Source organism: Panthera onca, chromosome A2, assembly GCF_046562875.1.
Source record: "Panthera onca isolate mPanOnc1 chromosome A2, mPanOnc1 haplotype 2, whole genome shotgun sequence".
In the NCBI taxonomy this organism is placed as follows: domain Eukaryota; kingdom Metazoa; phylum Chordata; class Mammalia; order Carnivora; family Felidae; genus Panthera; species Panthera onca.
Genome location: NC_138340.1, coordinates 77,019,495 through 77,046,785, shown reverse-complemented (window position 1 = coordinate 77,046,785; position 27,291 = coordinate 77,019,495). Strand labels below are relative to the sequence as shown.

The 27,291-nt window shown below is 42.2% G+C and overlaps 1 protein-coding gene across 1 annotated transcript in view; it reads right to left on the bottom strand.

The window, feature by feature from the left end:
• Window positions 1-105: 105 nt before the first annotated feature.
• The window catches only part of SLC26A3 (solute carrier family 26 member 3), a 35,138-nt gene continuing 7,952 nt past the window's right edge, over window positions 106-27,291 (bottom strand). The window contains exons 2-21 of the mRNA XM_078442555.2: window positions 27,067-27,281; window positions 26,301-26,440; window positions 24,498-24,608; window positions 24,070-24,242; window positions 22,598-22,762; window positions 20,141-20,293; window positions 19,648-19,730; window positions 15,471-15,618; window positions 15,259-15,372; window positions 15,076-15,153; window positions 11,853-11,948; window positions 10,845-10,951; window positions 9,675-9,744; window positions 9,491-9,583; window positions 8,091-8,186; window positions 7,288-7,521; window positions 5,417-5,471; window positions 3,313-3,455; window positions 3,125-3,190; window positions 106-656 (exon numbers count right to left, since the gene is read on the bottom strand). Coding sequence (XP_078298681.2) covers window positions 633-656; window positions 3,125-3,190; window positions 3,313-3,455; window positions 5,417-5,471; window positions 7,288-7,521; window positions 8,091-8,186; window positions 9,491-9,583; window positions 9,675-9,744; window positions 10,845-10,951; window positions 11,853-11,948; window positions 15,076-15,153; window positions 15,259-15,372; window positions 15,471-15,618; window positions 19,648-19,730; window positions 20,141-20,293; window positions 22,598-22,762; window positions 24,070-24,242; window positions 24,498-24,608; window positions 26,301-26,440; window positions 27,067-27,197 — 2,280 coding nt within the window. The 5' untranslated portion in view covers window positions 27,198-27,281 and the 3' untranslated portion in view covers window positions 106-632. The remainder of the gene's footprint in view (window positions 657-3,124; window positions 3,191-3,312; window positions 3,456-5,416; window positions 5,472-7,287; window positions 7,522-8,090; window positions 8,187-9,490; window positions 9,584-9,674; window positions 9,745-10,844; window positions 10,952-11,852; window positions 11,949-15,075; window positions 15,154-15,258; window positions 15,373-15,470; window positions 15,619-19,647; window positions 19,731-20,140; window positions 20,294-22,597; window positions 22,763-24,069; window positions 24,243-24,497; window positions 24,609-26,300; window positions 26,441-27,066; window positions 27,282-27,291) is intronic.

Here is a 27,291-nt window from a genome sequence, read left to right as displayed (position 1 = left end):
AGTGATAATCACAAACTCTGGGCAAAATTAAGGATCACTGCAGAGGTTTTAGACGATTCTCATGTGGCAGGTTTCCAGCCAGACCTCTACCAAGGGGACCCACAACAAGCATATTCCAGAAAGCTAACAAATTTAACAAAACAAGACATATCCACTGTACAATGGAATTTTTTTAAATGGAGATATATCAGTATGAACTGTATACAGTTCTGTATAAACTGTATACAGCATGAACTGTATACAGTATGAACTGTATATAGTATGAATTTATACAATATGAACTGTATAAATTACGAGATTCAAAGCAGTGGTGTAAATACAGTGCAAAACATATGCATGAAGGTATAGTGACCTGGAGGGAAATCTGTCAGTGCTATAAAAATACATATAAACAAAAAATTGTCTTCCTTTGAGAAATCTACAAGATAAAAAATTGAGAGTATTTACAAAATTTTATACTAGATAGGTGAAAAATATATGATGCTAGAACAATCTCGTTCCAAAGTCTGAAACATAATTCTGCTGAGTAAAAATATTCCTCATACAATGTATGAACTTATCAATAACTTTCTGGGTATAAGGTTGTTCTTTATGTGACAGTCAGATGAGGGTCCTTCCGAGTTGTGTGTTGATTAGAATTTTGTTTCAACTGGTACCTGGAAGAAGATAGAAAGTTCTTGTTTTAAAAGATTTGTTAATTTCTAACCCTTTCAATAATCCTATCTTGTATTTACAGTCCATTTTATTAAAGTTAAGACCTAGAATTTATCAGAGTCATTGACAAATTTTTCATCTTGATTTTTTAAAATTTAAAATGTTTTTATTTATTTTTGAAAGAGACAGACAGAGTGTGATCGGGGGAGGTGGAAAGAGAGAGGGAGTCACAGAATCTGAAGCAGGCTCCAGGCTCCAAACTGTCAGTACAGAGCCCGATGTGGGGCTTGAACCCATGAACTGTGAGATCATGACCTGAGCTGAAGTAGGACACTTAACCGACTGAGCTACCCAGGTCCCCCTCGTCTTGAATTTTAATGATCATGTACCTTCCATTGCAACTTGGTTCATATAGACCCATGGGATACCATGTTGTGATATGTGTATCTTTCAAAGGCCTGATTTAATTTAATCATCAATATAATGGTTGTAGCAATATATTTCCTTCACAACTGTTTCAGAGGCCACACAAGCCCCAAGGGGCTATGTGTACTGGCTTTCAGCTTTTCTGTGAATCACCACTGATGACCTTATTTATCTTCCTCTAAGTGAGGAGGTAGGGAATTGGTGTTAAATTTTTTGTTTGTTAGTTTTAATATGGGAAACAGGTACAGGATGGTACTGACCACATTCTGCTAGACAGTTAGTTCTGAAGCTTTGATCAGGTTGCAGGTTGGGGAGCCTGGGTGGCTCAGTCAGTTAAGCAGCCAACTTTGGCTCAGGTCATAATCCCATGGTTTGTGACTTTGAGCCCCTCGCCAGACTCTGTGCTGACAGCTCGGAGCCTGGAGCCTGCTTCAGATTCTGTACCACCCCCACCGCCCCACCCTCTCTGGCTCTCACTCTCTGTCCCTCCCCTGCTCGCACTCTGTCTCTCAAAACTGAATAAATGGTAAAAAAAAAAAAAAAAAAAAAAAAAAAAAAAAAAAAAAAAAAATTAAGATAAATAAATAAATAACAAGTAAAACTTGGTAACAATTCTGAATCCAGCCATTGGGGAGAGGATTTCTAGTAAGGGTCTCCTTGTAGGGGGCTCAGGCAAAGTGCCACATGTGGATTTCTCTAGAATGCAGCCATGAGAAACATGGCTGGTTAGAAACATGACTGGTGCTCTTGGACGCTGGGATCTGGGCTCTCACTGAGACCTATCTAGCTCCTGGGATGGCTTTTTCATAGAACCTTTTTCTATTTGACATAATTTTTTTTTTTTTTTTTTTGAGAGAGAGAGAGAAAGCACACATGTGAGTAGGGGAGGGGCAAAGAGAGTCTCAAGCAGACTTCATGATGTCAGCACAGAGCCTGAAGTGGGGCTCAATTTCATGAACCACGAAGTCATGACCTGAACCAAAATCGAGATTTGGATGCTTACCCGACTGAGCCACCCAGGCGCCCTATTTGACATAACTTTTAATAATGGTCTCGGGTTATTTTATGAAATATACTTCTTCATTTCTAATGTAAATTCCTTTTTTTCTTTTCTTCTTAATCCTTTGTTCAAATAAGAGAAACACCACCAGCCACCTCCCATACTTGAAGAGAATCATTAGATTCTTTCTTAGGACCTTAATTCCATTAGTCTTTCACCAAAGGATAGAGCCAGTATGGCCTGGTGAGTAGAGCCCAGGTCTTGGCATCAGACAGATCTTGGTTCAAATCCTGTTGCTGTCACTTTGGTGTGTGACCTTAAGCAAATTAGTTAAGCTCTCTGAGCACTTCCTAATTTTCTCATTTGTGAAATGAAGATATCTTCTTTGCATATTGTTGTAAGATATGAGATATTGAATGTAAACTACCAGGTACCTGACCTGGAGCAGATACCCATTTTGACTTGTGATTCTGGTTTTACCAAACTGGAGACATTTCCTTAAAAGACTGAATATTCTAGAAATGAATGTTCTAAAATGAAATAGAACTATTCAGTTAAGTGATTTGACAAATTTTCCTAATAAGGAAGGAGAGGAACCTCACTTTCATTGCTGCACTAGGCCCTGTGCTAGGGACTTCCTGGGTGCATCTGGGAGTCAGGAAGTGGGTATTGGCTTCTCAGCACCCTCACTAATTCATCTGTAAGTGGAAACAGCATCCCTTTCTCTGCCCCAAGCCTAGAGTAAGATTTTAGTTGTAAGTACTTTAAAAACAAAGAGATCTCTCTCTATATGATCAATATTGCACTAAGATCTAATATCATTATTTTCTATCCTTTTTTGTCCTGTCTGAGTTTATTCCTACCCACCCCCCACCCCCCCACCAGGTCCCTGTGAAAACTGGCATTGTTTCCATTTTCTAGGGAAGAAGCACAGGGGCTCAAACTAGTGCCGGACTTTCTGCAGCATGCTGGAAGAGGCCTTACTGCTTTTCAGCTTTGCTGTTGTGTTGTCCAGACAAAGCTACACTTGTTGAAGAATCTTACCCGACATTCTCGATTACGTAATCCTCCATTTGTATTTATGGTAAAATCAAATTTCGGTTGTTTTTCCTGAGAAAACCAGAACGGAATTATGGATTAGGAACATTTTTTTTTTTAAGGTTGAAAAAGAAAGGCAAATGTAATCACAGATGGTTTTTATACAAACAAGAAAACCACCAGAGAGCTGGTACCTGACTGGAATTAAACTTTGAAGCACTGTAATCCTTCTTCATCAGAATGTGCAAAACAGCATCATGGATTGTTAAGAAGAAGATGGAGTCCTTGACTTCATCATCAAAAAATTCACACTGTACAAGCTTCTCGATGAAATCATCTAAAGAGAGGAAAGGAAGAATCACAGGAAGAAGCACCTGTGTGGCCACGGGCTTCTTCCTGAGACGGCAGATTTGAACTTCCACTCGCCAAGGTGCAGTTCATTTGTATTCGGTTAGGTGTTTGGGGATGGCAATGGTGTGATACCAGTGTGCCATTGGTTTAGTGTTTTCTGGAACAAAAGGATATTTTTTTATTATTTGTTTATTTATTTATTTATAGCTTTATTTTTGAGAGAGAGAAAGGGAGAGAGAGAGGGAGACACAGAATCCGAAACAGGCTCTAGGCTCTGAGCGGTCAGCACAGAGCCCAACGTGGGGCTCGAACTCACAGACCGTGAGATCTTGACCCGAGCTGAAGTTGGATGCTTAATTCACTGAGCCAGGTGCCCCGAAAGGATACCTTTCTGGTAAAAGTATACATTGAATGCCCCATTGTTAAAAGAATGAAGGAAAAGATTGAAATGAGGAAGGCTTTTGGTACTTCTCAGAAGAAAAGCAATCTGTTTTTGCTCTAGTTGGGAGCCTAGTGGATTCTCTCCCTGGCTAATGACGAGAACAGTGAGTGTGGCTTATAAAAAATTGGGGTTCTGCCAAAATAGAACATATGCTCATAGACCAGTGACATGCTCTTGTTCTGGATTGCTGGACCTGTTACTTACCATAGTCTTGTTTCCTTAAAGCTGCTGTGTTCCATCAGAAAACACCTTCCGTGGCACCCTGCATTAACTCTCGAGTTATCTTTGAGAAACCCCCTTCCCGTAGGCACTAACCAGCACTTGTTTGTACAGATCCCTCAACCAAAGATTACCTCATGTGAACTATGTGCAGAGCCCTGGCTGGGTAATGGGGAGGATGAAGAGATAACTTAGACAGACATATGAAACTCACCATCAAGGAAGGTAGAACTTGTATATACACCTATAGTAATGAACGGAAAAGTGTTGTGGAAGAATAAAGACAGGAAGCGATCAGAGTTTTTTCTTGAACGTTTTCTTGGTTCTTCAAATCATGACCCGCGCATAGTAGGTCCCTGGGGTTTTGTTGAACGAGCAAGACAGGTACAGAAAACGTGCTATGGAAACTCAGAGAGAGGAAAGATGGTTTCTTCTTGATGGGCGTCTGGGAAAACCTGACAGAGCAGATACCATTGCCAAGAATGCCCAGGGTTTGGAGAAAGATGGAGGAGGGAAGCTACAAAGGCGTGGAGGTGGGCAAGTCTGTTCACAGGCAAGCTTCCGACACTGGCAAGACTTAGTAGTGCCTGCAGGGGGAGGAGACAGGAGCACAGTGTGGTCTCCAGAGCCTGGATGGGACTGTGTGGTGCGCAACGGGCAGGAAGGTGATGATCTTAGTTCAGGGCTAAGAGAGGGATGCCAGGCAGCTGAGGCAGCAGGACAAGACACTTTCAAAGAGATCTGTGATGATGGGGAAGGAGTATAATTGTTTAGTAGATTAAAGGGTTACTGAGCTCAACGGAGTATTTTTAATTATAAGCAAGCCTCGAAACTAGAACATATCTATAGATTTTACGGGCAGGAGCCAGTAGAGAGGAAAAACAGAAGATGCCAATTTCATGCCTCCCTCGGGACCCGGGCACTTGTCCCCTCTCCTTAAAATGCTTTCCCCCAAACTAGTGTATTATGGGCTGAGGAATCAGGGGAGGGGAGGAAGAGAGAAAGCAAGCCTTCTTTCTCAGGAAGATGAGGGTTAAAAGTGGTTGTATCTTCACTCTTCTGCTGCCTATTGAAATAGGCCTCACCTTGTAAAGTGGATTTAATTACATATCAATACATCTAAAATATGAAGAGGCTATTTCTGTGGGGATTTCTGTTGGTTTGGCTACACGTTGGATTTCCTTCTTGATCTATAAACAAGCTCTATACTTTGGAGAGGCTGTCTACCTTGACAGTTCGCCATGAGCCTGAAGTGATTGTCAGAACAAAAAAACCAAACAACTTACCGTCACTTCCAACAATATACACATCTACGTTGATCCTGATAAATTCTTGCAAAAGCTGTTAGAAAGAAAATAGATCTTCCTTAGGGAACAGCGTTACTTGCGAGAAATATAAAGAAAACTCTCATAATTATACCTTATGGGGGATGTGTTGCTTAAAGAACCTTTTACATTTTGAAAAACGACGATACTGTAAAGAGAGACTAAAGTTAAAAACGAGACTCTGACAGAAGGAAATAAAACCGAAGGAAGGAACTCTCCTCCTCAGGAACAAGTTAAAAATCACCATTCTTGCGGGGAAGGACAACAGGGAAATCTTCTGCTTCAACTCACATGATGAACTCTGATTTAACTTGAAAGCTGTTTCTTTTATGGGATGACCTTGGCCAGAGTTTTCTAGCTACACAGAATTAGAAAAAACCAAAGCCCTAATGACATCATTGTCCCTGCCCACAGTGACTAGATGTATCTAACACCAATGAATCGTCATGTTTTCCAGGTCTCTAGGCTAAGAATAAATACCAGTAGTGATGTAAGGTCATATAAAGGTAAGAAAAGTCGCTTGTACTATTGATCAGTTTAGATGATCAATAAATTATTGTCATCATCAGTGAACACCGAACTTCTACTAGGTTCTGAGTTAACAATTAGGGCTTTAAAAAATCACAACACAGAGTCCCTGTTCTTTCTGCTAAACTGCTGGGATTTTGTGTGTGAGTGTGTGTGTGTGTGTGTGTGTGTGTGTGGTTTCTCCTTGAAAGCTAAAACAAGCCAACACAAAGACGGAGAAAGAAAATAAAAGGCAAGCAGTTGTGAGAGTTCTGTGATGTTAAGATTTTTCTTTTTTCAAGCTTGAGGGAAACAAAATTGATTCCATTTTCTAATTTTGTATCCAGTTCACCCATGTTTAATAGATCTTATCTTAGCTCAGCTTTTATGTAGGCAGATTTCTGGGAAAAAAACAAGAAAAAGAGTGGTAAATGTGGAATTTCTTAAATTTTCTTTACTTCTGTTTGTGCATCTCCTTTGGAAACTAATTTATTTTGAAATGCTGACAGAACCATGGAAAGAGAACAGAGTACAACTGGAAGGTTCCAGTCCTATTTTTAAATCACATGTGACATCATTTCTTTCACATAGCTACTTTTTTGGCAGAGTGGTGGGGGCGGCGGGGAGCAGATTTTATACAGCCAACTCAAGTTTCTTCGGTGTATAATGGGTAAAGACAAAAACGAAAGGATCCACGATTCTACTTTGGTCCAAGACCTTCTCAAATATTCTGTATTTCAGGACAACTTAGATCCAGTGCCCAAAAGGGTCGGAAGGTCCTGCAGAACTAGAATTTGGTAGGAATGTCTAGTGACAGTTTCAGCATACATTAGACATATAGGTGTGGTTGTCTTCAAAATTATATGCCACTCTCCTGGGAAATGCTCTTTGAAAGACTTCACTAAACATGCCCCACCCCACTCCCTCTCTCTCCATGGAATATCCTGAGATGTAAATCCTGACGATTTACTTCTACTTAAGTGTGTATTACCTAAAGGAGGATCTTTCTACAAATAGAACTTTTTACCTTTGGTTACTGAATTTTTTTCCCATTTTTAAAAAAGTTTTTTTTTTTGATGTTTATTTATTTTTGAAAGAGAGAAAGAGACAGAGTGCAGGTGGGGGAGAGGCAGAGAGAGAGAGAGAGAGAGAGAGAATCCGAAGTAGGCTCCAGGCTCTGAGCTGTCAGCACAGAGCCCAAAAAAATCACAAGCCGTGAGATGATCTCACGGCTCGTGAGTTCCAGCCCCGAAATCGGCCACTTAACTGACTGAGCCACCCAGGCGCCAGTGATTGGTTGTTTTTATTAGGAAAAAAGAAATTACCGTTTTGAGACCTCTCATTGAAGAGATGTCAAGAAATGACACAGCTGAAAAGTCGAGAATGAGGCTATGCAGGCTGATTTTAGGGACCATAGTGTTGAGAGGAAGGTCGGCATTCCAGTCTATCTCGAAAGGCAGGTCGGTGGTATTGATCGGTTGATCCAGTCCTTCTATCTGATTGTTGTCCAGCTCCTCGTCGGAATCTTTAAAGCCATCATTGGTACATATAATCCCTTTCTTCGAGAGAAGACAATAATATGTATGATAACTCTGACCAAGAAAAACAGTGCATATGTCAAAAATAACCAGTGGGTTTCTGAGGCACAGATTCAAAGTTAGGTCAAGCAATGACCTTTTCTCTGGAGAATAAACACATTCCCAGAAAAACAACAGTTTTAAGGAGACCCTCAAAGAAGCCATTTAAAGATATGACATCAATTGACACATGACAGACCTTGTTACTTAGCATTTCATTTAAAGAAATGGAGCCAACACCTTGAACTACTACGTTTTATATACCTTCAGCTATAACACCCAGAAATGTGGTCAAGAAACTTACTGGTTTCATTTCCAGGAAGTAGATCTGATTCTCACGGGACTAAAGAAGCCCTTAGGAGAATTAAGGAGGCCTAGAGGGTTTTTGAGAAAATGCTCTAATTTGGTCAAATTGTCAGGTGTATACATACACAGTCAATGCTGGGCTAAGGTTCTGTTGGTTCCAGGAATCAGTGCATAGCTGAAATGATAACCCACGTGCCGTTAAATATAAAAAAAAAACTTTCTCCCATTAAAAAAAAGACATTTACTGGTGTCACTTGCAGCAAGCCTTTTTTCTGCAGTTTTCGGATTTTCTTCAAAGCTTTGTTGCGCTTGCGTAGAATTCGTAGTGGATTAAAGCCAACCTGAAAAATCCATTGCTGTGTTACAAGAGTGCTGGATATTATACTGCTGAATATTATAGCGCAGAATTCTAATAACTGTAAGTGGGATGGGTTGGGGTTGGGGCACGTAATAAAGATACTTGTAATAAAATTTTAAAATGGTTCAAACGACGTCAGTGATGACATTGTGTCCAACTCTGGTCTGCTCAGGCTGTGTGCTGTTATCAACATGCAAAAACCTCTGTGCTGCCCCGGGTTTGTTATAAATTATCCATCAGTAGGTCTAAACTCTATTTAAATCTGTGTGTGTGTGTTTGGCTTATGCAACCCTTGGGGGATTTTATTTACTTTCTATTTGTTGGATATGGTGACACTTAATTAGTACTCTGCTTCTATGTAATTTTGATTCTATTAAACTTTATATGATTGTATTTTATGATATCTATCATTTTATGATTTTATAATTTTAGCATTAGATCTGAGGGCAACCTTCGTTTCCTCTTTTTCAAAGTAAATGTGTTCTGTGGCCATATTTAGCTCCAGAGTCATAGGGAAGAAGAATCACATTATGTAATAAAAAAAAATCCTTGACAAAAAAATGTAGTTAGATGGAAGATAAGATTAAGTGAAAAGGACAATATAAAAAGCCATATGAGCAATATAATAGCATCTTTGAAAAAAAAATAGCTGGGTAGGAAAATATTTGATGCACACCAAATGAATAATAATAGGGCTTAAGGCAGAAGCTCTATGCAAAGTACAGAGCAGACCAAAAGGCAGGTTAGAGAATAAGTGCTGATCTTTTGTTTCTTAACCTTAAAGTCTGCTTCTCTGTCATCTTCTCTTCAGCCCATCAGGGACATTCAGCTGTCCTTTGGTGTTAAATATTCATGTAAGTTATATTTACTCATTTCCATTTAGATCATAAATATTCACTTGCTATCCTGAATATCTTCAATGACAGTCAAATAATAAGTACTCTCTTGTTTCTGAAGTTGGTGCCTAAGGAAAATCTGTAGGTTACTATCTACGAAAACCCAGCAACCCCAAATCCTGTGATACGTCCTTTCATTCTATAGCAAAATTGGATAAAAGTTGGCTCTGTATTGAATCTCATCCAAAGGGCCTTATTTCCCAACATATGCATGGGCCCCTTACAAGGTAGTTTCACCTGCTCTGGAACACGGGACAGAAAAATACTAACACAATCCGGCGTCAACATATGTGAAATCATTAACCCTCTGTTGGCAGAACAAACATTTCACTCCTAGATATTCAGTGGAGTTACAAAAAGTATATATATATGTAACAACTTCAAACCTTACAGCATCGATAAGTTTCTGCTTAAAGAAATGAATGTTTGCAAAGTAGATGGGAGATGGACACCTGAAGATCTTCACCCCTTCTGGTTCATACATCTGTAAGGCAGAGAAGTACTATGAGATGATGCCCATTGGGTTCATATTGATATCTTTCATCAAGTCAAAGTCAAAAATGAATCTTCCTTACGTCAGAGTAATCTTTTTTATTCTTATAGACGTTGCTCCTTCCAACATTCGCCAGTGTGCTGCATTTTGGACTGTAGGGGAAAATCAACACCAAGTGAATCACTCGTGCGTGTTTGTTAACATGGACCTTTCCCAGCCTATCAAAGACGGCTCACTTTCAAAATTTAAAAGGCTGGGGATTCATCATGCCATTAGGCACCCTGGAGGGCAAACAACTCGTTGCCCTCCCACGCCTCCTAGAACAGGGCCTCCCACTTACCACCTCCCACTCTACAAAGTGCTTCCATATGCTTTTGCTGTTTGGATCCCGAATATCACAGTTATTCAGTGAAATAGACAGATGCGGTTACCCATTTGTAGTGATAAGGACATGGTAAAGCATAATGTTTTGCCTGTGACCACTTGGTTTGTCTCTATGATTGATGGGTCCCCAAGAAATGAGTGAAAACATAAATGAATAAGAGAGTGCAGGAACATTTCAACATAAACGTATTTCACCAGTCAGGTATTAACGTTAACTATACCACCTTCTGTTCTAGAACTCTTAAAGCAACCAAGAAGCCTGTTTTTCTGTCACACCATGTCACCTAACACAGGCTGAGTGACCACATGGTGGTGACACTGTATGGCAGAGATGTAAGAATCAGGAAGATGTTTGGACTGGACGTTAAGAATCAAGAATGCTAACTAGCTTTTGTGTCCTTTTCAGACAAGAGGCGACTTGGAGAAGTTCTCTAGTCCGGCTCCCTGTTTTTCAGGTGGAAGCACAATCTAGCAACCCCTAAAGAGGAACAGCCCTCCACTAGACGTGGAGAATCCCACAGTCTTTGTGGGAACACATTTCCATGTCCAGCAAGGCTAAGGCAAAGACATGAAACCTGCTCAGAGGATAATGACTTTCGGTTTACAGCTGGGCAAACAGGCTCCATGATTTATATGATTTCTTTGAATTTGTGGCAAACCCATTGGCCCGCCAACAGCTGGTGGGACCTGGGCTGACGTTCTGGGGTCACCTTGAGGTGAGTGACATGAGGAAGAACAGACTGGCCCATCTTGATAGATAAGCATGCCTGTTAACCAAACTATATTCCCCTTAATCAGTGACAAGTATTTTTCCCCTTCCAAGGGCAGGTTGAAGTCTGCAAGGATGCAGAGCATGACAAACACTCACAACTGGGTCCTGAACACAATGGTCAGGAGCTGGAATGCCACGCTGGCCGCCAGGCCCAACCCGAGTCCCAGGACAATGGCAAAGATGAAGGTCATGATCCATATCAGCTGTAAAGAGAAGACAACGCATGCAGCACAATTTAGTCCGACTCAAGTCCAGTGTCTTAGGTCCGGAGCTCTGAGAAAGCATGAGCTTCTAAAGTCAAAGCAGAGGCTGGACGTGTGCAGGACAAGGGACCTGCCTCGAGAGGTCATTTCTGTGGGTTCATTCGGAGCCGCAGAAACGCATGCAAATATTTTTACAAGTCCGAAGAGAGTGGGTCCATTTCTAATCCCATCCCTGAGCCAGTTAAGGAAAGGACTGAGCCTAACACCGTGGAAACAGGACCTGTTGGTTACGGTCAGCAAACTAATGGGCAGCAAATTAATTTCTTACTTGTGGCCTGCTGTTTTAATCAATGGCTACTATCTGTACAAGAATCATAGCTTGCCCAAAGGGTGTTAAGATCCCCAACAATTATCTATCAGGAACTAAAGTAAACCAAGTGTAGCTGATTACTTTATTCCTGTTAAGTACCATAGGAGATGTAAACAACCTTTTTATGCCCCAGACTTTGATCCTGATAAAATTATGGACTCTGCTTCTCCTCCTCGCAAGGCAGGCCAAGTGCGAGGGGAGTCTTTCTAGAGCATTTCCAAGAGGAATGTTCAGAATTTAAATTCCTCCCAGATCCTCTGGAAACGAACGTGTGATCTAATGAAGAACAGGAGTACTAGTGTTTCATGGGCATTTCCTACTTGCAAGTGGCTCATTCTTTTAAATTAAAATCCCTGAGGATGATCGTTAGCGTATGCAGTTTAAAAGCAGCAAGTGAAATAAGCTCAGATATTTGAACAGACGTAGGGAAACAACATTGCACTTAGCTTACACTACGAACACGCACTTCCCATCAGCATCAGGACGGCGTCCCGATTCCTCCCTCTTTCAAATGTCGTTGCCTCTACTCACACAATCATATTTATCCTTTTGCCACAGTCTTCGTATTTCTGTGAACTGCATCAGCATTCCCTTCAGGTTCCCAAGTGCTAACGCTGCCAGGACAGACTGCAAAAAAACATTGAACAGCAGATGTACTGAAAGATAATCAAAGAAGCCATGCAAAGCAAAGGTGAAGGCTGTAGATAAGTTGTGTCCTTTAAAGGGCCTCGAAGCCTATCACAGAACACACCCTTTTCCGGTATACAGTGCCATCAAGATGCACCAGGTCTGAGACTCTGACCTGTTCCCAGTCATGGCTTTGTCTCCACCATAGTGTCGGCTGCAGGCTATGGATGGGATGAAAGCACTTACTAGCCTGTCCTTTGGGACAGAGCCAGGCAGCTCTTAAGACCTACACCTTGAAGAATTTTTCCCAAAGATAACCTGTTTGGTGATGGGGAGGCAGGTTGCTTTTTGTTAAAAACAAAAAACAAAAAACCTTGGGAAGCTTGGCACACCTGGAATCGTAATTCAAGCCTTTGATGATGATCAGCATTCAGCCATTTGTTAAGAGGAAGCTGAGGTTAGCCGAGATTTGAGGCACCCTCTCTGGCACAGCATAAGCCATGTCTGTCTTGTTCCCTGCTATATCCCTGGGACCGCCAGGACTGGTAAACAAATGCATATAGGATAGGTTTTGATACTTATTCGGTGAGTGAGTGGATATGCTAATGAATTAATATTTCCCAATATTAGCCAGCCCTAACCACTCATTAACACGGCCTCTTTTAAGAAACCCTGATGTTGATACAACTTGATTAGTAGATTCACGAAGAATGATCTGGGTGGTAAACTCTCCTCTAACCCCAGCAACACCTGGGGCTTCTGCTTCTCCACGTGCCAAAATGAAATCATTTGTCTTGCAGGAATTAGGATAGTTCTGGTAGAAAAAAAAAATGCGGACTAGGCAACTATGCTCTCTTCCTTATTTGGATTTTAACACAATGGTAGGAACATGCTCCCAACACCCACCCCCCACCCCCAATTCAAGCTGTTCGTTCTGAATGGACGATGGCATTTGTGTATCGACCGCTGTTATGCCGTCATGGCGCAGTGCGTGAAGAAGAGCCCGACATCTTTTATTTTCCCATCTCAAAGATAGTTTGACTGGTCTAGGTGTTTTTTGATTTTCACAAGTAACATTCAGAACTTAATATCTAACCAGTGAATTTTACTCACTGTGAGAACAGAGGCCATTGTTTAGGGCTCTAAATAATGGCCTTGGTGGCATGAAAGGGAAATTGTCAGCTAAAAAAATGGTGAAAACCAAATAGAGCCTGTAATCTAGTTAGCAGTATGGTTTTGTACTGGTTTTGGTAATGTACTGTGGCTACATAAGATGTCACCACCGCGGTGGCTGGGCGAGGGGTCTGCCGGACTCTGTACAATGTGCTCTCCCCCCTCACCTGGTCAGTATTCCACAGAGAAACAATTTTTTAAAAATTTTCATTGAGATACCTACACAACAGAGCCCTTTCAAAAAATAAAGATTACAAAGCACTGAGAAGCCATAGAAAGGAAAAGGGGGATAATCTTAGAGGGAACCAGGCATCCATACTGCAGTTGATATAAAGCATTAAACACGGCTGAAAGGCTTCGAAGTCCGCTGATCCTTAATCAGCACTCAAGAGACATTTATCATTAGCTACTGGCATATTTCCTATGACACGGAGAAGCAAGCCAGCTGTTCCAAGCAAACAGATGTTGCACGCACAATGGCAGAACGTGTCACATGGATCCTTTGTAGCAGGGCCTTTGATTCAGGTCCTCGGTGTGCTTTATTCATGAGAGAGAGAGGATTTTAAATGGCAATTACTTCTTGAGGTTCTCTATCTCGATGTGCGTGAGGTAGAGCCCAAGCGTATTCACGGGAAAAGCACAGTAAGGCAGAATTCTCAGTGGGGAGGGGGGCTGTATGCACACTTGTTTCTATTGAGATCTACATTCTTCTATTTCTTTGAGGGACTTCTTGATTCCTTTGGAAATCAGCTCGTGGAGAAGGCACCTTTTCGGCCAATAGTACTCCGCAATGCTTGAAGACAGATTTGGCCAGTGGGGCTCTTTGGCACAATCACACTGTTCGTCCAGAAACCTGGGACCATCGTCACTTTCCAGCCACCAACCAACAAGGAAAAAGGCCTAGATACCAACCAATAAACACTGGGGGCCCGTGTCCTACCTCTATGCCCTTTGTAGTCAGAAGTGTAATATAATGTTTATAGAGTAACAACAATACGACGGTAATAATATCAATAATAATGGCTGCCATCCATTACCTGCTTGCCCCGTGCCAGGCCCCGGGCTAAGTCTTTAATGTACAATATTTCATTTCGTTTTCACAGTGACTCTGTGACGTGGGTAACTGTTTCCCTCCTTATTTTACAAACGGAGCACTTGAGGTTCAGAGAGGTTAAGTAATTTGCCCCAAAGCACACAGAAAGTGCCAGGGCCAGGATGAGAAAAGTAGGCCTACAGGACTTGAGCGCCAGAGCTCCGTGGAGCACCTCAAAATTATATGACCACCACGAAGAGCAACGCATTTACCATTGTCGGTCTCCTAGAGATCCTCTGTTTCCCAGGGCCCGCTGCTGTTTTTAAAAATCCGGGTGCTGTCGCAGGTTGCAAAGCATGAACCTAAACCCTCAAAGATGACAGCAGAGATGGACGAAGGAGCACGAGGGTGAGGATAGGAGGCCTGTGTGTGGCGCTCGCTTCCATCCCGCAGTCACACGGCGCCGGGCTTGGAGTCCAGACTAACTCCGGGAGCTGCCGGGCGGATCCCTAAGGACGGTTGTGTGGCTGGTAGCACCACTCCCGGAAGCTGATAGCGGCCCGCTACCTCGGCCTTTAGGAAGATCTTCACTCCCGTCAATGCACATGGAGGCTGCGGTGCCAGCGTGTCTTCCCGTCCAAACATTAGTTATATTCAGGGCTACGGACACGTCGGAGGGTAGAGTAGATAAGGTAGCTGGGGCATTTTGCATTCCTAACATTCATAAATGCCGCCAGTGGAAAAAAATAAGTATTTTTGGCCCACGAGTATTGATTAGGAAGAGTGCTTGAGAGTCTGCAGCGAGCTCATTTTCCCATTCAGTTTGTGCTTCCAGAGTTGAAGAACCAGGGTCTTGGATTCCTCCCGCAAAGCGGAGAGACAGAGAGAGAGAGAGAGTACCCAAAGGCAGACAGGTGTTACCTTTTGCAGTGGCTCCAGAAGAAATCCAATGGATACAATGACAATCAGAACGATGATAGCAGAGAGAAGCCCAGCAATCTGTTAACGACGAAAAGATGCTCATCATGGAATTGCCTTCTCCCCTGGCTTGGATTTCCCCGGCACAATCGCCAGGGAGCCCTGGCAGCAAAGACCCTGAAATACCTGCGTTTTGCCTCCAGTGCTCTCCTGCACCCCCGATCTGGAGAGGGCAGTACTCGCGGCAAAGCCTTTGAATGATCCACTGAATATGTTACTCAATCCCAAGGCTATTAACTCCTGGCAGGAGAATGAAGAGGAGAAACTTCTTTAGAGGTGGCACCGTCGAATATTACTTAGAGTGGCCAAAGGACCCCCAGCATAGGTTGTAAACTTACCTGATTGCCGTCAATCGGGTAATCGTACTTGAGGGAATAGACGCTGGCCACTGAGAAGGCCACCACAAAGCCAACGATCGCGATGCCGAAGCTATCCCCGATGGTCTCCTGGAAAATCTGCATGTCGGGTGCGCTGGGGGACTGAAATCTGAAAAGGAAATTGAGCCGAGTTTGAATGTCACCAACCTACTAATAAGCCTTCAGTGGCATCCATTTGCCCTCAGGAAAAGCCCGAGTTCTTTAGCAAGGTCCCCATCCCTCCCTTTCCCCCCCAACTCCTGCTCAATCACTATCATTTCCCAGAATTTATGCTCCAGCAATACCAAGCTTTTTTGTTTGTTTCTCAAAGGCATCACCTGTACTCTTAACTTGGAAGCTTCGAATTTGCTGTTCCTTCTGCCCGTACCATTCCCCTCATCCCCCTCCCTCCCTCCTTCCAGAAAGTCCTCCCTTACCACCAAAGTCAGGGTTAGTTGACATTCTCCAGGCTTCTCCAGCTCTGGATGCTTCCCTTCCTTATCCCTCCCTCCCACCCCCCACCCCCAACTCCCTACCCCGACACAAAGCAGGGACTATGACAACTTCATTATTCTATCACCAGGACTGAGCATTCTTCATGGCGTACATCATGGCGTACGTCAATAATCGTCTGGCGAATCAGTGAATGAATGCAGTCCAGGCTGAGTTTTGTCTCACTGTGGAGTATGGCCAGCAAGAATTTAGCAGCACCGCAAACTTTGGAATCTGTTATCTTACTGTTGAAAAGCAATGCTGCCCGATTTTGATACAAGAATGACAATCCAGTCCCATGATAACGGTGCATCTGATATTTTGCTAGTATAGCCACGCCATAAGGTACACTTTGTATCCCTCTAAGCTTCATGCAACATGTCTTAGATCCCACTGGTATTGTTAACCTGGATTGAAAAGCATCACCCATAATCCCTCCAACAGTCATCCATGGATGAAGGTCTTTGAACGAACACAGTTCAAGACAAGGGAAGCGAGAAAATCTCCCCTCCATTGATAGCAATACCTTTCATGAAAAGCTGTGCGCAAACACATGGGCCTCGGACTCTGCCCTAGGTTCCACAGAACTGCTAGAGCCAGCGATAGCCCCGATGGAGAAGGGCATTTATAGTGACGTAGTGGCCAGGGAAACGTTCAACTCAGAGAAGAGCCGTCTGTGTTTGTACCTCATGAATTTAGAACAGTTCAGTGATACTTACTAATTGTATTATAAAAGGTACAAGTATCTCCAAGTCAACACCAATTTACTGACATGCTCAACTCCTGTCAACATCTGTTTCTGACCTAAATCTTAATGAAAGTAGGTTTATTGGATCCATTGGACAATTTCCTACTTGCTGTTCATATTTTGTGAGTATCTGTGCTAATATACTTTCAACCTTAATCTTTAAAGAAATTTAAAAAAAATTTTTTTTTTTTAACATTTATTTTTGAGACAGACAGAGCATGAACGGGGGAGGGGCAGAGAGAGAGGGAGACACAGAATCGGAAGCAGGCTCCAGGCTCTGGGCCATCAGCCCAGAGCCCGATGCGGGGCTCTAACTCACGGACCACAAGATCGTGACCTGAGCTGAAGTCGGACGCTCAACCGACTGACAGAGACCGACACGGGGCTCGAACTCACGAGCTGTGAGATCATGGCCATGAGATGAGCCGAAGTTGGATGCTCAACCGACTGAACCACCCAGGTGCCCCAGCTTTAATCTTGAAGAAGTACCATGACCACAAATTCTGCAGCTACCATGAATCAGAAAGTTAGCTTGGAATATTGTTTTCTACAAAACAAACCCCAAATCCATGATACAATGAAGATTTGTGTTTTATACCAAAATAACCAGAGGCCTGCTATTATTCTTGTGTCCTGGCCTCTGAATACCTTAGACAGAGTGGTGTGGTGGAGATTTACAGTCTGAAAACTTGGATTCAGTTCCTGGCTCTGCTACGTACCCTTGCCTGAGCCAGTTTCCTCGTTTGTAAAGGGAAGATAATAATGCTTGTTTTATTTACTTCATAATTTTGGGGGTGTGTCAGGTAAAATAATGAATACTGTTAGAACTATTAGAATACTAATAGAACATGAATACTATTTACACACTGTAAGGTACGAAGTGCCTGTTAGCTATTATTATAAGATCCCTCTGGAATCAGAGTATGTCCTCTGTGTCTCCTTTACTGCTTCGATAATCACTTTCTTTCAGTCAGTGGGTGTGACTTCACAAAATCATTTCTGGGGTTTCATACTTATTAACAGCAGCTGAGCAATAATTAATAATCATTGTATTCCAGGTGTATTCTTTTTGCAGTTATCAGAAATTTAAAATGCCCACTCGGGGTCCTGGATGGCTTAGTCAGTTGAGCTTTTGACCCTTGATCCCAGGGTTATGGGGTCAAGCCCTGAGTTGGACTCTGCACTGAGCATGGAGTCTGCTTAAGATTCTCTCTCTCTCTATCGCTTCTTCTGTCCCCTCCTCTGCTCACGCATGAGCTCTTTCTCTTAAAAAAAAAATTAAAAAAATTAAATGCCCACTCAATTATCACCCAGAAAAAAATGGAGTGTAAAGAGCCCAGCACCTAATTTAAGTGCTAAATTAGCAACAGTTAGTAGTCATGCAGTGTGAGCGCTTACTCTAGGCCAGGCACTTAGGCATGTCACATGTATTAACACACTTAATCCTTACAAGAAGCCAATGTGAGAGCTACTATTTTTAGCCCTGTGTTTTCAGCCAAGGACACTGAGGCATAGAGTTTAGTCATTTGCCCAAGATCAAAAAATAACTCAAGTAAATCCGAGGCACTCTGCCTCGAGAACAGCCGAGCTTGCCTACCAGGCTACACTGTCTCCCTAAATGCGAGTTATTCCTTCCCCCACCCCACAAACACTGTGGAGAGAGGTCCACCGACATTCAAGGTTTATTCACTAAGAAAAGCCTCTAAGACTGTAACTAAGTGTTCTTAAGTTTATCTTTTATTTCCCAAATCCTTATGAAAAGATCCTCTTTAATTTTTCTATTTTAATTTTATTCTATTCTATTTTAATTTTAATCTATCATCTATCTACCTACCTACCTATCATCTATTATCTGTCATCTATCTATCTGTCATCTAGCTAGATAGCTGTCATCTGTCTATGTAATTCATGTCTTCTAAAACTTTTAAATAAAGTATAACCACTTGCAAGTTGCAGAGTGAAGAGAAACCCTAGAAATGGTCTTTCAGATTCAGACTAATTCCTGCTTAAAAATCTTTTAAATTAAAAGTGGTGTTTGAAATTCATTAAGTGTAACAGATGACTCTCCGGTGATAAAAATATTTTTGCTTTAAAATACACATACTTGCTTTTTTTTTTTTTTTTAAAAATGGTTATTTTAAAGTCCACAAAGCATATGAATGCTGATTCCTGGAATTCTCAAAAACTCTTTAGGCATGGGGAGGGAGGGAAGTCTTTTTTTTTTTTTTTTTTTTTTTTAACAGGAACACAATTTGTCCTTGGGAAGCAAATCGAAACACATTGAGGCTATGGTCAGAGGGCAGAGAGAAGAAAGCCCAAAACTGGATCCCTCTTCTCAATCCGATAAATGCAATGCAATCAATACATTTTCAATGTCCTGGCATGAACTGGACCTCCCGTCCTGATCTGCAGTGTTAACTGTTGCTCTGGCCTTGTTTTGAATTTGATCACGAGGAAGGACAGAGTGTGCCCTATCTGGATTGCTCAAGCAGTGTGCCACAGGTATTCCTTCTGTGTCTCTTTTGAACTGTTGAAACTTGGCCCCAGTAACCTCAAACAAAACACTACATATTGTTTATAGTAATTTATGGACAAGGAAATCTGGCTTCATTTGGTTCCTTTTTTGGGAGGAAAAGCAGGTTTGATTTTCCTATTTTTTTACTTTGCTCTACTTTTACCTGCGTGTGAATCCCTGCTCATCTGGCGTGTGCATTCTTCCACGAGGACAGACTTTCTGACACTAAGAACTGCAGAGCCTCTGCGGCTCCTTCCTAGAAGGAGAGTATCGTGCCTTCCTCATCCTCCCAAGAGGTAGGGAGGGTTCTGAGCTGGATTAGTGCATTGCAGCTTGCGGCCCTCCATAGCTACTGCCCACTCTCTAATCAGTGCTTGGAGACTGATCATAAAAGACACACTTACCCTCTTTTCATCTCCCCAACCACAGCCACCTCAAACCTGTTTTTGAAGTCAAAGCCATAGGACACACCTGTTGCGATCACAGTCTGCAAAGTTGCAAATTGCCCAAGTTAGAAATATGAGATAATGACTAACAGTCTGCTTAGATAAGAATCTCAAGCCCAGGCTTTGCTACTTTTTACAAAAGTCCTGAAGCAATTCTAATGTGTCACCAGTGTTAAGAACCACAGCTCTGATTCCCGTGGGTCTGTCACCCTCTCCGAGACCTTGCTCTCTGAGCCGGCCACGTCTTACATGGAGAGAACGAACCCAAAATCATAAAAGGAAGTCATTTAATTCTGCATGAAGAGAACGCCGTACTAAAGATTACACCCAGAAAATGCAGAGATGGCATCTGTCCCACTAACACCTCCTGATCTGCAAATGCCAAAGGGCTTTCAACAGAACAACAGGAGACTAATGAATTCTGGAAGAAAGTCTGAAGATGATCAGTTACCATGATGAGTTCAATTGGGATGGGCACCGGAAGTTTGGCTTTGTAGCGCTGATTTATTTCTTTAACCACAAATACAATCAGCAGAATAATCAAGGATGTCACAAGGTCTGCAATATTAGTCTTCTCTATTTGTGTGAATATGGAATTCAGTACCTAAAATCATAAAAGCGAAAGACAGCCAAGTGCTATACTTTTTCTTTCTTATTAAAAACCTTTTTTATTCTTACTTTTTTTGTGAACTTTTTAAAAATTTGAGTGCAGTGGACACACGATGTTAGTTTCAGGTGTACAATACAGTGATTCGGCCTCTCCAGACGTTATGCTGTGCACGTCACAGGCATAGCTCCCATCTGTCACCATGCAACTCTATTACAAGATCACTGACTGCATTCCCTATGCTGTGCCTTTATTTCCGTGACACATTCATTTTATAACTCGACTGTATCTCCCTCTCCCCTTTACCAACTCCCCCCAAACCCCCAGCCCCACCCCTCTGGCAACCATCAATTTCTTTTCTGTCTTTATAGGTCTGATCCTGCTTTTTGTTTGTTTGTTCATTGGTTTTGCTCCCCTCCGGCCAAGTGTTATATTAATGTACAGTGTGGATGCAACATTTGATTATTTCCAAACAGCTTTACAAGAAACATTGAGGCAAAAAGGCAGACATAGATGGCATAGCAATCCTCTGTTCTGCTCATGGTAACCATGAATCAGTAATTGTAGCTACTAGCATGGAGGTAGGAGAAAGGTAGGTTAGCATAGTATTGGCACCACACTGGCTTAGGGATGCTTTTGGCATTTTTGCTGGGAAGCTCTTTGGCCGGTGTCCAAATTTTTCACATTTTTCACAACTGGTCTCTCCGCTTTTCAGTCTCGTTGGCCATTATTCCACAATCATCATCATTGTTCTATCCAGGGAATAACCTCTGGTCCCCAAAAGTTTTCTTAGCATGTGTCTCCTTAATTCCTGGCCTTTTTTTTTTTTTTTTTTTTTTAAAGGTCAAAGCCCTTCACATTTCTTGGTTTACTGTCTGTGTCACTTTTGGGAATTCGTTTCCTAGCTAATTGTGCACTGTGCATAATCTTAATTTTTTTTTTTTTAGTTTTATTTATTTATTTTGAGAGGGAGAGAGAGAGTTTGTGTGTGTGCACATGAGCAGGGGAGGGACAGAGAGAGAGAGGGAGAGACAGAGAATTCCAAGCAGGCTTCTCATTGTCAGCCTGCCTTGGGGCTTGAACTCACGAACCGTGAGGTCATGATCTGAGCCAAAATGAAGAGCCACTTAACCGACTGAGCCACCCAAGAGCCCCTGCATAATCTTAATTTTTGAGGCCATTTGGATTCCACATCCATGGGATCCATATAGCTCAAGCAGGCCCAAAATAGATCTCAAATTGTTTCTCGAACATTCCACTTCTAGAATAGCTCTCGATGGGAGTGAGAGAGTGTTGGTTCCAATATGGAGCAAATTCTGTCTCAACTCCCAATAACTAATAAGCCCAACTAATAAGCCCAAAGTTAATCAAAGCAAGGACATAACAAAGATGAGTGGAAATAAATGAGATAGAACTAAAAGGACAATAGAAAAGATCGATGTAACCAAAAGCTGATTTTTTGGAAAAGATAAATAAAACAGGCAAGCATTTAGCTAGACTCAGCAAGACAAAAAGAGAGAACTTAAATAAAATCAGAAGGGCTAAGAGGCGCCTGAGTGGCACAGTCAGTTAAGTGTCCAACTCTTGATTTCCGCTCAGGTCATGATCTATGGTCGTGAGATAGAGCCCTATGTGGGGTTCCACCTTGAACTGGGAGCCTGCTTAAGATTCTCTCTCTCTCCCTATTTCTCTGCCCCTCCTCTGCTCTCTCTCTCTCTCTCTAAAAAAAATAAAATAAAATAAATTGGGCTTTAAATAATCAGAAGCACTAAGGACACAGTCATTCTACAGTACATCCTCAGGTAGAAGAAAGAGCGACTGCCCTATTTACACATTGGTTAATGTCCTTTTGCTTTATAAACAGGGATGCATCAAAGAGTCAGAACCTCAAATTTAAAAGAACAAGACCTGCCTTTGAGAAACAGCGAAACATTAACGTTCAATTAGCACATTTCTTTCAAAATAAAATTTTGAGGAAAGTTTTAAATCTTGGGACAAAATAGGAAAGCCTTTAATAAGGCACTTCAAGTTTTTCTTTTAAATAATACTCAAGAGTCACATCTCAGAGCACTCGTACTTAATTTCCTTTGTTCACGTTGACCAGATGGTAGACGTGGTTGATATTCAGTGTTCTCCCCTTTGCCACTAATCTTTTCCTAATGTGACTAAGTATCACCACCCGTTGACTTCTTGGAAGTTGTAGGCAAGCCCCACGACGAAGGCATTACCGGAAAGTTCTCCCAGACACATGATAGTAAATTTCACAGACTTCGATACTTCTTAGGCCAAAGGACTACTCACTTTGAAAATTGAAAATGGATCAGTGTGTGCAGGAACATTCAGCTGAAGCATAAACTTGAGCTGGGAAACCAAAACGTGCACGGCAGCAGCTGTGGTGAAGCCACTGATTAGGGACTCCGATAGATAGATCACCACGAACCCAATCTGTAGAACTCCCATGAGCAACTGGGAAGAGAAGGGCAAAGGCCTTTGTTAGTGTAGATTACCGACACAGCTCAACAAACTAAGGCACCAGCCGCTGAAATGATTCAAAATGTAAAGGTTCAGCCTGTATGCCTGTGTCTTGAAGCAGGTGTCCTTGTCTCCTGGAACACCTCGGGTTCAGGGTGCCTCCCTCCCCTTCCTTCCCGTATCCTACCCGCAAGGTAGATCGTGACATAGTGTTCACATAGCGTGTGAGTCTAGTATACCCCAAGAAGTAGCAGGCTTATTCCTCCCCGCTCCACCTTTTAAGATGCCGTACCTTTAGAAGACTCACCCAACATACCTTCCATAGCAAGAGCTTATGTAGAATCAGCCCTCATAAATTTTCCCATGGAATTTTAAGTGACTTTCTAGCTGCTATGGCATTCATGGGTGAGCATCCATTCATGTTCCTTCCAACAAGTTACTTTCATAGGAAGGACACAACTGTGTATTAAACCTCAGAAGTGCTCGGTTTTAACCAGGGGCACAGTTGTTAATTCCCCCAAAGCATCAGTATTTTGCAGTAACAGGAATGGACAGATTCTCCTTCCTTTGGATATCTGGATGGCCTTTCCATTCGCATCTTGGAATGCAGCCGGATCTGTGGGCATGCAAAGGCACTAGATGCAGAAACGTATTTAAAAGAACCGGCTGTGTTGTCTGTCAGTTGGACACACGGCTGATGTCCTTGTTTAAATTGACTTTTTTTTTTTTTCTTGAAAGAATGGCCTTAGCCAATAATATCACTAATCACAAACGTAGGCAACATCTTGAGGAATCCATGACATTTTCACTATTCCCTAGCAATGGTGTCAGGGGCATGAATGAGGCTTTAGCCCCTCCATAATCCTCTACAGCTTTCCCGAAAGTCTGATGTGGACAGTTCAAAGTGCTAAACCCCAAACCTTTCCAGCTAGATTACAGTCCCTGAGGAATTAGAACGAGAAAAGTTCCAAAGATGCCAGTGTCACTATTACTTGCAAATAGTTATGTTTAGTGACTATATTAATTTCAGGTATTTTACTGCATTAAGCATTTCTCTCCTCACCACTGGTGCCTCCCTGTTCCCACCTTTCCTTCTCTCTAGACCCACATTCACTCATCTTTGCAAGGTGGATCTTCTCTTCTGCTTCTGGTTGGGGGGAGGGACCCTTCTTATTTCTCGAAAGAGGGATACAGTCCAAAGGGAAGAGTGGAGGGGTGGCAGGAAGGAGAAAGAACGGAAAGATGTGCACCAGGCAGGGCAAGCAGAATGGGGAGGGCAGATCACACGAGAACGTGCTCACCTGAATGATTCCAGAAAGGATTGTAACCGTGGCAGCCACCATCACCTTATACTCATCTGCTGATGAATCATTACTCATCGAGCTATTAGAGAGTTCCAGAGCAGCTGTACTCTCCGACGGGGTTAATCTCACAACTACTGCTCCCACCATCATACTCAGAACTGGAAACGGACCTAATTAGCAGAGGATGCATTGTAGTCAATACACGCCTCCCTAAGGCACAATTATCTTTCAACCATAATGTAGCGGATAAAAAGACCGCTCCCTGTAGCTCTGGCCTCCTTCCCCAGCCCCCAGTCCCAATTCTTACAAGAAACCGTGACTGCCGTCCTGGGTTATGCACAATTGGAAATTAATCCCGTGCGTGGCTAATGGAGTCAACAAAGAAAAAGCAGTGTGAGCATTAATTAGCCAAAGGATTCACTTACCCACAGATATGTGTTTAGAAGTGCCCAAGAAAAAGTAGATTATAACTGGGAAAAAGGCTGCATACAGTCCGTAGCTTGGGGGGATGGTGACCAGCAGAGCAAATGCTAAACCTGTAAATACACAAGCATCAGGGTCTTTACTTCATGCAAGGGGAATCATAGAAGTCTTCATTAAGTCCTTCAAGTGTTTCAGACTGAACCTTAAAAATAAGTTACTTGATTAGCTCAAAGTGATTGACGATGTAAATGTAGGAGCTCAAACTATAATACTCTTAGAAGAAAATATAGGCGTAAGTCTTCCTAACCTTGGATGAGGCAATGGCTTTCTTATAAATGACACCTACAGCGTGAGCAACAAATTGAAAACAGATAAAATTGAGCTCTGTCAAAATTAAATGTGTGCTTCAAAGGATGCCATCAAGAAGGTGAAATGACAATCCACAGAATGGGAGAAATTATTTGCAAACCATATCTTGGATAAGAGTCTAATATCCAGAATATATAAATAGCTCTTGCAACTCAACAATACAAAAAATAACCTAATTTTAAAATGTGCAGAAGATTCATTTCTCCACGGATATACAAATTGCCAGTAAGCCCGTGTAAAGATGTTCGACATCATTAACCGTCAGGGAAATCAAAATCAAAAGTAAATGAGATACCATTTCAGACTCACTCGGATAGCTAAAACAAGAAAGGCAGATACTAGCTAGTGTCCACAAGGCTGTGGAGAAATTTGAACCCTTGTATGTGGCTAGTGGGTTACCATGTGGCAGCAATTACTCTCCTAGGGATATACCGAAAAGAATTGACACATAGGTTCACACAAAAACTGGCACACAACTGTTCATAACAACATTATTCATAATAGCCAAAAAATGAAAACAACCCAAATGTCCATCAACTGATGAATGGATAAACAAATATGGTGTACCCATACCATAGGATGACAGTCATCATGGAAAGAGGGGAATTACCCTCACATGCTACCACCTGGATGAACCTTGAAAACATTGTGTTAAGTGGAAGAAGCCAGATACAAAAAATTCTGTGATTATGTTTATATGAAATGCCCAGAATAGGCAAATCAATAGAGACAGAAAGTTGTTACCAGGGAGATGGATGGATGGATGGATGGATGGAAAGTGACTACTAATGGACAAGAAGGTTTGGGGATGGTGCTGGTGATAAAAACGTTCTGAAATTGCATAATGATGATGGTTGCACAACCTTGTGAATATACACAAAGAACACTGAATTTTATACATTAAAAGGATGACTTTTATGATATATGAACTACGTGTCAATGTTACTTTATTTTTTGTAAATGTTTTTATTCACCGTTGAGAGAGAGAGAGAGAGAGAGACAGAGTGTGAGCAGGGGTGGGGCAGAGAGAGAGGGAGACACAGAATCCGAAGCAGGCTCCAGGCTCTGAGCTGTCAGCAACACAGCCCAATGTGGGGCTTGAATTCACGAACCGTGAGGTCATGACCTGAGCCAAGTTGGACACTTAAGCGACTGAGCCACCCAGGCACCCCAATTACATCTCAATTTTTTTTAAATCTTTTTTTATTTTTATTTTTTACATTTTATTTATTTTTGAGAGACAGAGCACGAGCAGGGGAGGGACAGAGAGAGAGGGAGACATAGAATCCAAAGCAGGCTCCGGGCTCTGGGCTGTCAGCACAGAGCCTGATGCAGGGCTCGAACTCACAAACCGTGAGATCATGACCTGAGCCGAAGTCAGACACTTAACCAACTGAGGCACCCAGGCGCTCCACATCTCAATTTAAAAAAGTTACCTTGCAGTACAGCTACCAGCCCTGTGCTGATTCCGGAAACAATGTCACTGAGTAGACATTCCTTTATCCGGTAGGCTGGTAACCAAGATGCTATGGGGAACAAAGACAGGGCGATTCTCTTGGCCTTTTGTGTGGAACAGCTGAAAACATTGAAAACCATACTCAGTTAATTATTATCAAATTTTAACGTTGGGACTTAATTGTAGAAGAAAATTGATAAAGGTGATACCATATTCAAGAATGAACGACCACGTTCACTACCTTTCCCACTAACATTCGCCTGCTTATCCATATGGACTGCCTCCTGGTCACTACCAAAGGATTTTTTTCCTTTCTTTCCTTCTTTCCTTTTCTCCCTCTTTATTTCTTTCTTTCTTTCTTTCTTTCTTTCTTTCTTTCTTTCTTTCTTCTCCCTCCCTCTCTCTCTCTCTCTCTTTCTTTCTCTCTTTCTTTCAAAACATGCTGATTCTCTTTGGCCATAATAGAGCTTATGTGTCATCCTCAGCTTGGATTTTACAACGTTTCAGTGGAGAATTTTCCTCCGCCCTCATTTATTAGTCCTCTGATAGGGAAGTTGGGGTTGAGAGCTGAGACGATGTTCATTTTAGAGATTCCCTTTCCAGCTCTGACAGGGAGTAGGAGGTTTGGACACCAAAGATAAAAAGACTCTGGAGGCTATGGGCTAAAGCCAGAAAGGAGAGCTGGAGAAGTTAAGGAGAAGGTGTCTCACTTATTCCTCATACCAGTACCTTAAAAAGTATCTTACCTACAACACACTTTGAGATGATCCAGAAAGGTCTTGTGATGCCTCTGCTTCTTCTTATGTTCTTCCCCAAAAGCATTCGCAGAATACACTGGCCTGGCTACAATGTACTGATTCCCAATGGGTTCGATCATTTTGCTTGCTCTGACGACTGTGGTAAGTGGGAGACCTTTGGAACTGTGTGGCAAACTGTTCTTGCCTTCAGCAGGTTCAAATGCCTGAAACCAA